This window comes from Platichthys flesus, chromosome 8 (genome assembly GCF_949316205.1).
Source record: "Platichthys flesus chromosome 8, fPlaFle2.1, whole genome shotgun sequence".
NCBI lineage: Eukaryota > Metazoa > Chordata > Actinopteri > Pleuronectiformes > Pleuronectidae > Platichthys > Platichthys flesus.
In genome coordinates this window covers 15,974,972-15,990,348 of record NC_084952.1, presented here as the reverse complement: position 1 = coordinate 15,990,348, position 15,377 = coordinate 15,974,972, and the positions used below count along the sequence as shown (strand labels likewise).

The 15,377-nt window shown below is 43.5% G+C and overlaps 1 protein-coding gene across 1 annotated transcript in view; it reads right to left on the bottom strand.

Moving 5' to 3' along the window:
* unc5a (unc-5 netrin receptor A) overlaps positions 1–15,377 on the bottom strand; it is a 195,977-nt gene that overhangs the window by 67,059 nt on the left and 113,541 nt on the right. Inside the window, exons 2-3 of the mRNA XM_062394356.1 lie at positions 6,175–6,199; positions 5,848–6,063 (exon numbers count right to left, since the gene is read on the bottom strand). Of these exons, the coding sequence (XP_062250340.1) occupies positions 5,848–6,063; positions 6,175–6,199 (241 nt within the window). The remainder of the gene's footprint in view (positions 1–5,847; positions 6,064–6,174; positions 6,200–15,377) is intronic.

The following is a 15,377-nucleotide window of genomic DNA, read 5'->3' as shown; positions in this document are numbered from 1 at the left end:
AGCAGTTGCAGCCATAACAATTGAGATAAGTTACTGAGGACTGGTAATGAGAACCGATAGACTCGAGGATGGATCAATAGCGGACACTGATACCAGGAGAGGAAGGACAAATTGTGACATCTCTTTCCTTTTCCATGTTCAAAGGAGCTTTAGAGAAGTGGTCCTGACTCTGTGTGTGTTGGTGTGTAGGAGGAGTCCTGTGTGTTCACACAACACAAAGGGGTGTCAGTCAGTCTGACTAACTGTGTAGCGCACGCACACACACACACACACACAAACACACACACACACTCGCACAGTGAGATCCAGCAGCTCTTTTCGTCTTTCGTGCACAGAATCAGTTTCAATAAGCAGACCTGTGTGATGAGGGCAGAGGTCACTTCTGCTGTAGGTGCTTAGCCACGTGTCATGTTTTCTGCTGCCGGAGCTTTGAATACCGAGCAGCAGGTCTGAAGCGTGTCTGGCCATCAGGCCTCGGTCAGTTGTTATCCTTACACCCTGTCAACTTACTCTGACGTTTGCCCGAGTCTGCCGGGAGTCAACTTGAATGGATTTTGCTGAATATTGCCTCGCCGTACAGGGACAGACCAATTTATCTTTGCAACAGCCACGTTTCTCCGATATTACTTCATCTCAGTTCTTCTGCGTGAAGGTGAGGGGATTATCGATTCAAGCGTCTGCTCTCCTCGACCAGTCTGTTTTTCCATTTGATATCCTTATGAAAACATGCACACGGGTCATCTGGAATCCATCCCCTCAGCGTTCTCAGTGCAGCTAAGTGTTCACCTTCATCATCTGGTGCAGACAAAAGGCTTGAGTCTGTTTCTCTCTATTGTAAAAGTTTAGAAAATAACTCATACTTAAGAAGCAAAAGTGAGTGCACATTATTTTTTACCTTAGCATTATTACTGTTTATTTAAAGACAAAAATATGGACACATCTGTTTATCATGTCGTCATTTTACACTGTGCCGTCAGTTTGATGCAGTAAATCAATATTTTCTAGAAAACTCAACAATTACATCATTTTTTGTTTTTCTGGTGATTTGAATACCAGACAGTTTAAGGGGCTTCTTCACACACAATCCCTATAAAACTTCCATAAAGCAGTCCTGTAAGAGATGCTAATGAGAACTGGTTCCAGATTTTCCAAAGCACCAGATCCAAATAAAAATCTGCATCCGGTGAATTTAAATGCGTTTCCACGAGGGGACTGTTGGGCCTTGGCCGAAGTGTGCCATTCGATAATGACACTGGTATCATCCGAAAACATTACCAACACAAGTCTAATGCAGTAAAAATTGCAAGTCTAGAAACAGTGGGTTTCTAAACATCTGATGATATATTGTGACTTGCTCAGCACTATTTTATTATAATTACAGCTTTTATTCACCCTGGTTAGATTGAACATTATACAGCTCAATTTTACTGCTGTGATTCAACATTAAACCGACACTGTACAGTAGCACTGACACTGTAAGTATCTTAAAGTGGGAAAATAAGCTTTTACATGTGTTGCTCTGTTGGCTCCAATTATATCTAAAGCTGCTAAATTGTTTTTGACTGATGAAATCAATTCATTGCTGCCGAAGCTGGACAGTCTCCGTTCTGGCAGCTGATGTGTTGTGGGTGTTCAGAAACCTTGTTTCCTGGTCTTCAAGTTATTGATTTGGATTGGTCATGGTTATTATTATGGTTTTAGGCGATTGGTTCCATTTGGTACCCTTCAGATAATTTTATAAAATGTCCTGCATGACTTTTATAAAATGTATTCGTGATTTCATTAGTGCTTTTGATATCTGTCACATTGTTGTTGTAATAAAACATGATTACCTCTGCCAGGAAACCAATAAAAGACATTTGTGAATCATATATATTAAAATATAATATATATTATCTTTCAATAACTGCCGAGCATGCGGTTACAAACCAATTACCTAATTCTGCAGAAAGCTTTCAATTTTGTGGAACTGCTTATTATACCACAATGATAATTACTATAATAATTACTGAAGATGTCTTGTTGAGGGACCACTAACGGGACAAAGACTGAAAGAAGCATCATGTTGAACAAAGGACAACAGAACACGTGTGTGAATCATCTCCAGCAGTGACTCTTGACTCTGATGGGTCCACATGCCATTTAAATTCAGTTTCTGGAATTAAGAGAATTAACGCCAAGGCTTGACTCTTCATTTACATAACTAAGGAAAGAGGATCCCTGATGAGAATAACAATCAGTCTGAGAAGACCAATCAGTGAAATTGAGCCTGATATCTTTAGGCTCATACTTACATCCACGTCTTTGTTCATGGAGGGAAGGAGCCTGTTTATAGTGTAAAGCTTGTGCAGAGACCACCGCTCTGGCAGGTAGGACCTCCTTCAGGGTTCCTCTCAGAGAAATAGGTTACTTTGAGGAGGCGATTTTTCACTGTTACACTGGGTATAAATTGTCGATCAATTTTTGTCAACTTGGGTATGTGCCCAAACTCCTCATTCCTCCCTCCTCCAGGCGTCGTGTTGATATCGGGGAGCTTCTGGTGTGACAGAGGTCCTGGTTGCTTGGCAACAGGTATAGAGTACAGAGTCCAGCGTGACTGTGACGACCAGGGTGAGAGGAGAGGCTGACAAGCCTGTGCCACACACACACACACGACCACACACACACACACGACCTAACACAGAGACACACACGCACACACACAGCTTCACCACAATTGAATGTGTGTGCCTCACATGTTCCTTGCAGGAAAGGGGATTAGAGGGAGCCATCAGTAAACTCCTCAGGGCAGTGCTGACATTAAACAGCACAAGTGTTTGAGAGATCGATGTGCGTCCCTTGGAGTGGCCATACCTCCGGACAACCACGTGTCCTTCACCAATGCCCAGCCCCACATATAAAGCATTCATCATCAAAGACAGCCGGACGACAGAGTGACCAGGAGAGCTGTGAGGAGGCTCAGGAACTTCGCAGGGTTCGAAAAGAGGCGAGGCCCCTTCGCAGCCGCACCCGGCACCACAGATTTGTTTCATAGACATATAAACGCAGACTATAACGGCTCATAAGCACATGGCAAATAGTCCATCATCATTAAATGCTGGCAGAGGGACCTCGCATTGGTAATACGATTTTTCCCCATAAACTCTGCAGTTAAAGGTGCACAATGTGCTCTTGACAAATCTTGCTATTGACAAAACATTATTCCTACTCATCGTATCAAAGGGAAGCATGTGACTTCACGACACCAGTTTGCACTCACACACCTGCAAATAAAACGTCAGACAAATGGTGCGTTAGCATGCAGCTAAACGAGCAGTTTATTCAAAGAAACCAGGTTCACTGCTGAACGTGGTCTACGTGCACTGTAGTGATCTGGATCTGCAGTCTGATTTCTACCTGGGCTGGACGACATGGCAAAGAAATTATATCAAGATATAAAATTCATATAAGTTAATACAGATATAAACATGATGAATGCTACATTATTTCTTAAGTTTAAAGACATATTTTTCCTCCTGAGTGAAGCTTGTGACATTCAAATCTTCATGAGCAAACACCAACATTTGATAAACAGCTAAATATTTTAGAAATCTGAGGATTATATTGATATATTGGACTTTTGTTCTATTGCTATTGATAACAATTGTATTGCAATAATCATTGATATTGTTTTATCCTACCTTTAACTTCATAGCATGGCTTTTATTAATGTCACTGTATTAGCAAGTCTACACTGTTGTGAGAGGTAGAGTGAAGCTTTCCCTTACAGTGATAGTGTCATCAAATGAAAAGACATTCTGGGGGACAAATTTTAGTTCATCTCAATTTCAGTGGAATAAAAACTAAATCATCTTCGCACTGGGTCTCTAGTCCGCCGTCATGCACATGTGAACATGGAAAGAGCTGATAAGAAACCTGGATATGTGTAAACATGGCAGACATATTTGCTCTCCCCAGGACAACTGCACCTGGGGAAACCAGATTTCTCTAATCTCCTGCCCCACTTCCAGAAGCCAGGTTTCTTGTTTAAATGGCATTTAGGAAAGAAGCTTAGTGTAGAACTCTACCTACAGTGCAAGTAATCACACTTTAATACAGGATCACTGTAACTGTAAAGATAACACAATAATTATCTGCTTAACTGTATGTCAGGGCTCACAAGTGCTTTACCTTTATTTGTTGGAGCAGTTCAGGAGCCAAAAACTCTTATCGGTCAGAGGAGTGTTGATATTGGCAACATGTTTATTTGCAGCCCCCTCAACGACTGTGGGGAGAACTGAGAGAGCAGAACCGGTATTGAGGCAACGCAAGAAGGAAGATAGCATTGGGAATTGATCTGAGTTTATCAGTGTTGACTTACTGACAATTTTCACTTAATGATCCGAATCCTCGAGCACTCCCCGGTGTGTTAGCTTTCTGTTCACCAATCAGGAACAAGAATTCACTTTTCACACTCTTTTTATTGCTGTTATTCACAAGAGCCTGAATGCAGGAGGAAGAACAAATCAACCAATCAAATCAAACAGCTGAAGTCAGGGTGTGACCGGCTGAGAGGGTTGTGACACGAGGGGATGAGCCTCCACTTGTAGACAAGAATAGAGACAAAGACTCGACTCTGCAGAAACACAGCCACGTTTTAGTGTCTTCTAACATCTGCAGCACAGAAACACAGCTCCTGTTCTGCAAAGAGCTGCATCACAACTCACTCACAGTGTCTCAGAGTCACTCATGCAGCAGGGAACCCAAAAAAGAAATCCGTTTTTCAAAAAAGATCTAAATCTCTGTGTGGGTGAATATTTGTTTTTGTTCGTGAACTCCATCAGAAACCCTCGCTACAAAGGGTGGAATCGACACTTAAGTTTCCTTCATGGTGTTTCTTTTTTGACAATTTTGTTCCCGTCTGCTGAGCTGCTGGATGTTAATGTTAAACCTTAACATTATATGTGTATATGTGATATGTGTGAGCACGGCGAACTCTTAAGCTGAAATCAAAAAGTGATTGTTTAGGAATTACATTTTCGTGCTTCGAACACCTTCCACTTGTATTTTTGTGTTGGAAATGTGGTCATTTTAACTGATAACACACAAACCATAGTTTTGTTCTTGTCCATACTGAAGACGCGATTAAATATTCAGTGTAACTGGGAAAACAAGATGACGGCCCCATGTTTTTCCTGGTTACAGGCAGAATTCCAGTAGATAGCTCAGGGAACGTGACCAAACACAAATATTGTTTCAAAATGATTTTCGACAGATTATATATATATATATATAAACAAATCTGAGCCAAGGTTTGAGTGCGAGTGTGTGCGTGCCCACTCCCCCCAGAAAAACCTGTCATTCTCACGTTTTCCTGTTCCCAATCAGTTGACAGGCTGTGAATGGCTGGTTTGAATTTGCGGGATCGCTGCTGAATCACACCACATCAGTGTCAAACATGTTTATGACACCGATGGCAGAGGCGGAGGTGGGGGGGGGGTGATCGCAGCACAACAGCGAGAAAAACAAACAGGTCTCCAAGGTGATTGAAAGATTTCCGAGAGTGAAACCAAAGTGCTTATTATGAGACTGGCAGAGTAAAGAGGCTGGAGGATGAGCCAAGAGCCTGATGGAGCACAGTAATCACGGGGAAATTGCAAACCTCAGTTTCAGCACGCAAACACTTTACATAATGTATCGAAGGAGCCACGCGTGTCACACAGCTGCGGCGAACATCCAACACCAGGTGAAATCCCAGAAAAACACGTCCAGGAAGAGACAAACTAGAGCCCGACTGAGAGGGAAGTAAATGATTCAGAGGGTGTTTGTGTTTGTGTTTGTGTTTGTGTCTGTGTCTGTGTTGTTTACCTGTGGCCGGGTCAACCGACCGCTCGATCAAATGGTCGTCCTGGTGAACCCACTCGCCGTTGCACTTGAAGTAGATCTGCGTGGCCGGGGTGGAGCGGCAGGTCAGCGTCACCGGCTTGTTCTTCACGATGAACTCGTCCTCCGGCTCCACCAGGAAGTGAGGTAGCAGGTCCGAGAAGGCGCCGGGGAGCGTCGCCGTGGCCGTGTGCTCGGAACCTTTGGGGAATAGAAAAAGCGGAAGAGGTTTTTAGAGGCATGCCAAAAGTGAAAAAGTGTAAAAAAAAAAAGCTTTTAAGTTCTCAAGTTGACACGAGGCAGGAGCTGAACCTTCGCCCCTGCTCTGCTGTTGTGACTGGGCAGCGTGAGAGTGAAAATGCATCAGACGCCGAGTATCTAATGCATAGATTCAGTGTCCTTGGAGAATCGGTGCTTCTACAGTAAGAATGCAAATGAGAGAGGCCGACAACAAGACAGATGGACAGACTGAGTGACAAAGAGAGACGGAGCTGCATGGAGGACAGCTGGCCCTGTGCGCTCATGACTGGGATTGGACCCGTAGTGGAGTCCGTGTCTTAACTCCAGCTCTTAATCACAGCCCTTTAACATCACCGCTGACGGACCAGCGGCCATAAATCCCGGTCTCAGCGTCTAGGCCCCGCCGCAGTGTGTTATAGGTCTCTTCAACCGGGTCTCTAACTCTACCCACATTAAGCAAGAAAGGGGCAGTGAGGCGGGGAGGATGGAGAGATGACCGACAGCTAGACAGCCAGTTAACTTGAAATCACATCTCACATAGAGGAGATGCTGTATTTTTTTTTTACTCCTCCGGAATCTCACGTGACATGTATGAGATGTGAGGGCAGAGGAGGGGAGGACACACACATTCTGAGAGATGCGGGAGCTGCTCTTCAGTGGGACAATACCACGATTTACAGCACTTTTCTTAACGCTCGGTGAAAATGCTCAACACAAACACAGGATGACACAGCCGGAGCCTACAGCATGATGCCTCCTCCGCGAATACAGTGTCTCTCCCTCTAAACATATTAGCCTTGTGCGAGAGATAAGTAGAAACGGCGAAATAACCTCCTTACACCGCCAGCACTCAGGGGAGACCAGTAAATCCCAAAATAAAACCCCTTTAAAAAGGAGTGTAATATTAATTTACTGCCCTGAATCCAATATGGCTGACAGACCAGGCATTAACAGCCTTCTCCATCACTCCCTGTGCGGCAGGAGAGCACGGGAGTCCACATCTCTCATAATGAAACGGCAGCGCCCTCGCCGACCTCTCTCTCCCCTTGCTTCCTGTCCGCCCTAACCCCGGCCGGCGTTCATCCTTGCAGCTTGCTGATGCCCAGGTCAGGGATAATATTAGGTTGTGTCATAAACACCAGTCTGTCAGTTCCTCCCCCATCACACACACACACACACACACACACACAATATCTCTCTTTCTTCTCCCTTTATTTCCTTTTTTTCCACCCGTGTGCGGAGTTGCTAATTCATCAGGATGAGCTACAGTGAAGCACGTCCGCCGCTGAACCCCATTAATGTTTTGTGTACATGTTTAACTCTTAATGAAAACTAAATGTTCTGTGTCCAATGAGCGACATACATCACAGGCTGACACTTTGGCTTTTCTCCCCCCTATTTTCCGAGCACACTTTATGATTGCGGCGCATTTGCCGCGAAGAAAATGTCATTAATGTGGCAGCTCTCTATATTCAGGACAACACAGCTGCCTGACATTATTTATTCTATGTATGTGAGAGCGTGTCGGGGAAAAGGCCACAGTTCATCATGAATGGTGAGTATAATTGCTCTAACGAAGGGCCCAAACTTTGCTAATAAACAGCGTGGGACCAGCGGGTCAGGTTATTTGAAAGTGCGCTGGTCCTAATGATGGCGGCCTCTTCTAATGGGCCGCCTTCCAGCTCTGTGACCACGGCTATTAGCTGGCCGGGCTGACCCTCTGTACTCCCCGCAGGCTGAAGACGACAGCTCGGTAAAGCAGTGGGCGAGCCTCACCTCACACCTGCCGGGTTAATCATCTCACAGAGAACGGATGATGTTGAAACAGAGAGCGGTGAAACCGTGGCCACCGGAGACGCCCGACGAGCCGCCACGACGGCTGTGATGAACTCATGATGCTGTTAACCCGCCGCCAGCTCCTCATTTGCGGAGGTCACATTCAACGGCATCTCTCAACTTTTGATGATGTTTCCAATTTGTGTTTGTGTGTGTTTATGTGTGTGTGTGTGTGTGTGTGTGTGTGTGTGTGTACTTGTGCGTGTCAAAAGGAATGGGGTTAGTCTTCCATTTTAGTACATGCACTTTAGGTTAATGAGGTTAAACACGTAATTTCTTTAGAGAAATAAATTGTCATTTTATGAGCAGGGGATTCCAGTCACGTACTGCTTTATATCAAACCCATAATGGAGGACTGATGCGTAGTAAATTGGCTGAGATTATTGTCATGACACAATGTACTTCAAAGTCAACGTGCACACACACACACACACACGTGCACGCCCACACAGGGAGTATCAGCTACTTAACAGAGTTCTTGCGGGTCAATGCACAAATCAAATAGACGTACAGCCGCACTACGGGCACTGCATTATACTCCACTGAATGTAATAGGCTAAAGCGGCCATTAATTGTTAAATGTATCTGAGCGCATTGCCGGATCATTTTGTAGACACACAAACAACCGACGCGGCACGCTAAACGTCTCCCGTGCCGATCGTTGGGCCGATGAAGATGATTTAATGGACACAACATGCTGGATGTGTTGCTGGGGCCCAATAACCGTAACACAGCTCTGCGTGGCTTCCTGCACTTCTGCAAACAAGAATCCAGCAGAATCATTTTGATTCTTGCACTTAAAAAATACAAACATTCGAAGGTTGCGACCTGACAGTTGTGTCCAGCTGCCATTCCCTCCCGAGACAAATCAACTGACCTAAAAGCGACGCACGCACAAACAGAGACCCACACACATTCGCGGACACACGACAAGGCTGCAGCAGCTGTCAGTGCGCTGAGCCATGATGGCCAGGGCAGAATTCCTGCAGCACACAGACCCCCCCGTCTCATCTGTCCAGCTGACCACATCAACTCCAAAGTCTCACCCTAACCGGCACGAGGAGGAGGAGATGAAGAAGCCACGATGAAGTCGAGCACACTACAAAATAAACTGTATCTAACTAGAAGGGCACTCAGTAGAGTCCACACCCCCGCCAAGGCCACAGCAGTCCCCTTATGAAACCACACATAGTTCACTAAATACAGAATGTTATTTGGATCTGCACCAGGTTGCACACGCTCATGAATATCTGTCCCCTCACATGCGCTGGAGCTGCCCAAAGGTCCAGGAGTTTTGTTCTGCCACACACATCACGTACCGAAAAAAAGACTTGGCTCAAATATCCCTTCCTCCATTGCTCTGTTTATTTTGGGTGACCCCTGTGCATTGTGTAAGTTTGTTAAGTGAGTGGACCAAGACGGCCTTTTTGTCACTTTCCTGTTAAAGAATGGAAATCTGCTTCGACCGCCGTCACCATCACTGTGGCACATCCCTCTTGGTACCTGCTGCCCCAGAACCATTATCCTATCGGCTACTGGATAAGGTGGAGGACTGTGACTTGAAATGAGGCCTGTACCACTGCTACACCTCAGGCACTTCCAGCTCATTTAAAGAACCTTTATTCATTACATCTCAAATAATTATCAGATATGAGTCTACTCGAGAAATATATTTTGTCGCACATTTGTTTTTATATGTATTTTTTTCTCCTTGTATGGATGTCTTTTACCTTTTTTTCATGGAACTATTCCTGTAACCGCTGTAACTGTATACGTCCTCACCAGGCATGGATTGGATTTTCAAAAGTGTTGCAGCTTTGTAAAAGTCTTCTGTTACCGACCATCTTCAATATTTGACAAAGATTTTTACTTGAATTTTCCAGGAGTAAGTGTGTTTTTTATGTACACATACGAACCTCAGGTCACACTTTGAAGTTGAAATCCCGCCAGTGATTCTTCACTTCCCTCGTGACGGTGAGCCGTTAATTTCTGTTTTCACCATTTGGTAAAACAAGCATTTGTTTTTTAAATTTCGCTCCTTATCATCTAATCGGAGAACAGAATTACTGAAGGCATGAAGAATGTCAGCGGGGAGGAAGAGAAACCATAGCTGCAGAGGAAATAACCCTCTTTTGTGTTCCTCTCTCATGGCACTAACACGTCGTGTGCCCTTTGGAGCCAATTACTTTGTCTTTTTTTTTTTTTTGCTTCTTCAACAACGTCATGTCCCCGAAGAAAAGCATCATTGAGCAATCACTGGGCATAATTTACATCACAGTGATGAACAGCAGCTATAACAAGTGTTTTATGACACAATCAGCGCCTTACAATGTCCTCGGAAATTAATTCAATTAAAATTACTATGCGGAATATTAACTCATTCCATGTTGCCATTAAAAACGAGTCACAGCCACCTTGTTGATGTTTTTACCTTCAGAGCTCAAGTTTGCTTAAGTGGTTTTCTTGAGGCTCTTTGAACCACGTCAAGTGTCAATTTTTAGCATTCACTCCAAATGTAATCTATGGAGCTGTGCGTTATGGGAATGGGGGCATCATTGCTGTATAGTTGAAAATCTTAAATATGCCTCTGACAATATTAACACTGGGAGTGATTGTACACACACACACAGAGAGAGAGAGAGAGAGAGAGAGAGAGAGAGAGAGAGAGAGAGAGAGAGAGAGATATTCCATCCAGCATCATATATAACCTGGAGCACGCCTGACTGATGTATGTTTGTCCCCAGATGACAAATATTTACTCCTCCACATGTCTGGGATTCAGAATACATTTTTCATTGAGACAACCATGCTTCAGCGAGCACTCCCTCAACCACAAACACACAAACACACACACACAAACACACACAGCGACCCACCTACACACACACACATTGTTACAGGTCCCTTTTGGGAACAAATAACAGTTTGTTCCCCCTTTGTGTCCATAATTAACTGGTCTTTAGTCTGAGATATACATATACATAAATATATATATATATATATATCACAAAAGCTAGCCTATGACTGAAAACAGACAAATTCACATAGACATGCACACATTTGCAAAAAATCGGGCCACATGCATGAGAAGAGAAGGCTGCTCCCATGTGTATTTTTTTCTCAATCAATAACTGATGTAGAATTATGCACACAAACAAAAACGCATGTTAACACACACATGTTTAAACACCAACAATTCAGCGTCCGTCCAATAGCCACGCTCATTAAGTTTGCTCCGGAAAAAAAAAAATCAATCAATCACTGGAAATACTCTCGAATAGAGGAACGCTCTGATGCATTTAACTACGTGTAGGGGAGAGGGCACCCATAGAAGCCCAAACCCGCATCCCATCACATTTCTATGAGTGGAGGCTGGATACTTAAAAAAAAAGAAGGAAAGAAGGTATTGAAGCACAGAAGGAGAGGAGGGGACGGGGAGGACGAGGGTGCATATGCAAATTATCCTCACACATGCCACATGGGATGTTAGTACAATCTTCTCCCATTTAAATGAATAGAAAATTGGCTGCTAAGCATGTACATGGATGCGGGGCTGTGCATCTGTGTGCATATATTAATGCAGGATGCTAATACCCCGCTGCCTACAGGGCTCCCCGACGAGAACATTTCCACGATAGATGTGCCACCGGAGCGCAGGTTACATCGTCAACTCGGAGAATTTTCTTCAAACGCCGGTGACATGAATCGTCTCTCCTCACACGGGCAGCACCTTGGATGATTAAATGCTGTTTTTTGTCGTTAAACAGTTTCTCAACTAAAGACAACAAAGTTGGAGCTGTAAGTTGTAAATACGGTGCACAGCTCAGCCTTACACACTTGAACAGGAGACTCGCTCTGCTTATTATATATATATATATATTATATATCATCTTTTCCCTCTCATCTAATTGAAGGAACACCTCAGCAGGGGGGTGGGGGTGGGAGGCCGAAGCAGGTGAGAAATCGTACAAAAATACTAACTTTATTTGTCTAGCACTTATCTAAACAAGGTTACAAAGTGCTTCAGAGAAAACTCCATGGCAAAAAAATTAAAAGAATGAATTATAATAAAAGTAATCAATTCATTTCAATTTTAAGGGGCAAATCATAGCATAATAACATTTTATAGAGAAACTCAACAGTTCCCGCAATGAGCAATCACTTTGATGACTGGGGATAAGAAAACACTCCCTCAGTAACTGAGAGAAACCTCGAGTGGAACCAGACCCAGTGTGGGCGGCGGAGAGAAAATGGGGGGAGAGAGGAGAGAGAAGAGAGAGACATAGAGCGACCAGGAACAGTTGTTTAACCATCTGATTTGAGATCTGTAAGACTGCGTGGGGTAATGAAAATAATAATACTATTCTTCAAATGTACCTTTCAGCCTTTTTATCACAATGACGTTAAAAGCCGAACCTGAGGGTACGTTGAGGATAAAGGTGAATCTGACTGGCTACTGGCTTGTATGGTGGTGTTATGAAAGCCATGTGGCGCGCTCTGTAGACCAGACGTCATTACCTCGATGCCCTTTTTTTTATTAACTAAACTAAATACCTTCTCTCCTAGGCAGCAGAGTCCAAAGCTGTCTCTCCCTGACACCTTTGCTTCAGCTCCTCTTTCAAGGCAACAGCGTCTTGAAAAGCATAGTCTGCCTCAAAACCTACAAGGCCATTTTAAGTTCCCGTTAATGGGATAGAGCTGACATTTTCAGAGGTGTGAGAAAGTGAGGGCGCCTGCATGTGTGTGTGTGTGTGTGTGTGTGTGTGTGTGCATTTGTACAAATGTAAACGGCTGAAAAGTGAGGTCTAACAACATCAACAGCTGGGGAGTTGGAAATGTGTGCACAGGAGAGCCAGAGTGCAAATGTGAGAATATTTTTATCTCGCTGATTAAATAGTTACATGGTTAGAAACTACACCCAGGAGCCTGTGTTAAGTTCAATTTACCCTGGACACGTTTTCGTTATCTGGCTTCACCTTACCGAACATTGGCCGTCCTGAATATCCTGCACTACCACGTTGTTGGTGAACAACTGTCTCAGTTAATTCTGGTTTTTATTATTCGGCAATGAGCGGGTGACAGAGTCAGAGTCGTGGCTTTGAGCAACATCGTCAGAACCATAAATAAAAATGTTAATATGATATATAAAGAAATGCTGATATCTGCAAAGTGAGATATAGATGATAATCAAATAAAAAGAAACTGTAGATATGAAACTGTATTACTCTTTAAAGTAAACAGCTAAAGATTAACTGTAAATAAACAAAGGAGTTCTATTGAGGTTATAACTGAATATATAATAAGATGTCAGACTCCTCTTGAGACAAGAGAAGTGGAAAATGTGTGATGAGCTCACTCGGACAGAAATCTTTATTTATAATCTTGGAAATATTGAACAATGTGTGGATCATATGTCTAATAAAATACAAAAGAGGCGTTGTAATGTCGCTTCATGTTATCCTGATCTGTAATGATATGATAAAAGATAACGTCAAGAATCAAAGAGCCTTTGTTGAATTTAAATGCAGCTATAATAGTTGTGATGTAATTATTTATTGTGAAGAGTTCTTTGTTAGAAGATGAACAAGTGGAAAGATGAAGACATCTGCAGATATTTCTCACTTTACTGTAATCTAAACTCCTTTGTCCCTGTCAGGATCCTGTAGAACAAGGACTCTGGATTTCCAGTGATCTGATTGGCCAGTAGTTCAGTCTAATCTCAAACTCAACCTGCTCTGGATCAGAGTGGTGGTCCAGCACAAGTTACCATGGTGATTTACCCCAGTCAGTGAATCAGCTTTGTGGGGCTGAAGAACGTTGAGTTGGCGTTTACCCAATAAACGGAAAGTCTACAGGCCTCAGATGTTTGCCCCGACAATCCAATTTCAAAGCAACTCAAACAATTTGTTTTTGTTTCTAGCAGTTCAATAATCGATTGGGTCTCTTCAATAAATCCAGTATCCTGCTCTGAACAATCCAGGGATATAAACTTGGGTATTTTACTCAAGTAAAATTTAACCCGTCCTCTTTATTTACAAATTGCAATATGAGAGCACTTAGCCACTTTGTGATAAAATGTTGTCATGGCCTCAGATTAAATGGTGTCTCCTCAAGAAATGAGGAGCTTTGTTTAAACTGAAATACATAATTCAAACCCAGAGGACGGCTAAAAAAAATCAACTTGCATTATTTGTTAGCGCAGTGCACAAATATGTCTGGCTTTTGAATTGGGATATATTACGCGGGAGTAAGAAAAACATCTTTGCTTGGCTTTTAAAGAGTAGCGATGTAATGTTCTGTACCCTCAGGGTCTAAGGTCACTTCAACTAGGCAAACTAATCGGCTGAATACAGACAAGTCCCACACAAACACTGCAAAGAGCCCCTCCGCAGAAGGTCTTTAAAAAAGGAATTCATCTCAAGGGGCCACAGAATATTTTGAGAAATTCATGAAGCACAAACAAATGCCCTGCGAAGTCTGCCCAGACCCGGGAAACACTTGATAGATTTGGTTCATTCGAGAGGAAGATTCAAAACCGCCTTTGCTGGAGCAAATCTGGGGAAGTAAATGCCTCCGATTCTTCAAAGCTGCACCTGTTTGGTGGATCAGCGCATCATGTATTTTTATTTGAAAGAGATACAGAGATTTAACACATTTTGACTTAATAACTAAACGCAATCCTCTGAGGAGCTGAAGATATCCCGAGCTGTCAGGAGGGGCAGAAGCAGTCGCGGTGTTTGCCATCCGAGGCACGCTCACGCTCACGGATTTGTCGTCCCCGTACACTTAGCCGGAAACGAGGTTATCCAGAAGCGAGCTGATGGCAGAGGCACGGGAGGAGAGAGAAACGCAGAAGGAGAAAGGGAAGAAGGCGTTCTTCAAATCTTTGAAATGGATGTTAGGAAATAAAGGGAGGAAGGAAAAGACAAGAGACAATTTAGATTACCCAAGTTAATCCTTTAATTACTGGATATGCCTGCGGCGAAAATGAGAGGTTTCACACGCTGCGTTTTACAACAGTGGAGCGATTCCAACTGCAGGAAGTGAGGCAGAGTGCCATAATGATCAAGAGCTAAGAAGCTTAAAATAATGGAATGTCAGTATTGCTGGTAATCTATGTTGTTTATGATGTTGGGGGGGGTGAGAAACTCTCCCAACAAAACACTGCAAATATCAATTTGGCGCTGCAATGCAACTTGCTCCACGTCCTATCGCTCATATTACAAACCTTTGTTACTTTGAGTGCTTCCCACTTCCATGAAACAGTGTCTCCAACAACATGTCCTCACAGAAATCCAAAAAACACAGGTTCAATTGGGCAACATGACAAAACCGGCAAAGGGAGAGAATGTAACCGCTGATGTCGGCAGGAGCTCCTCGCACTCTGGTTCCGAGGCCTCTGACACAAACCGCTGGAAAATGCGAGGCCCCCTGCGACA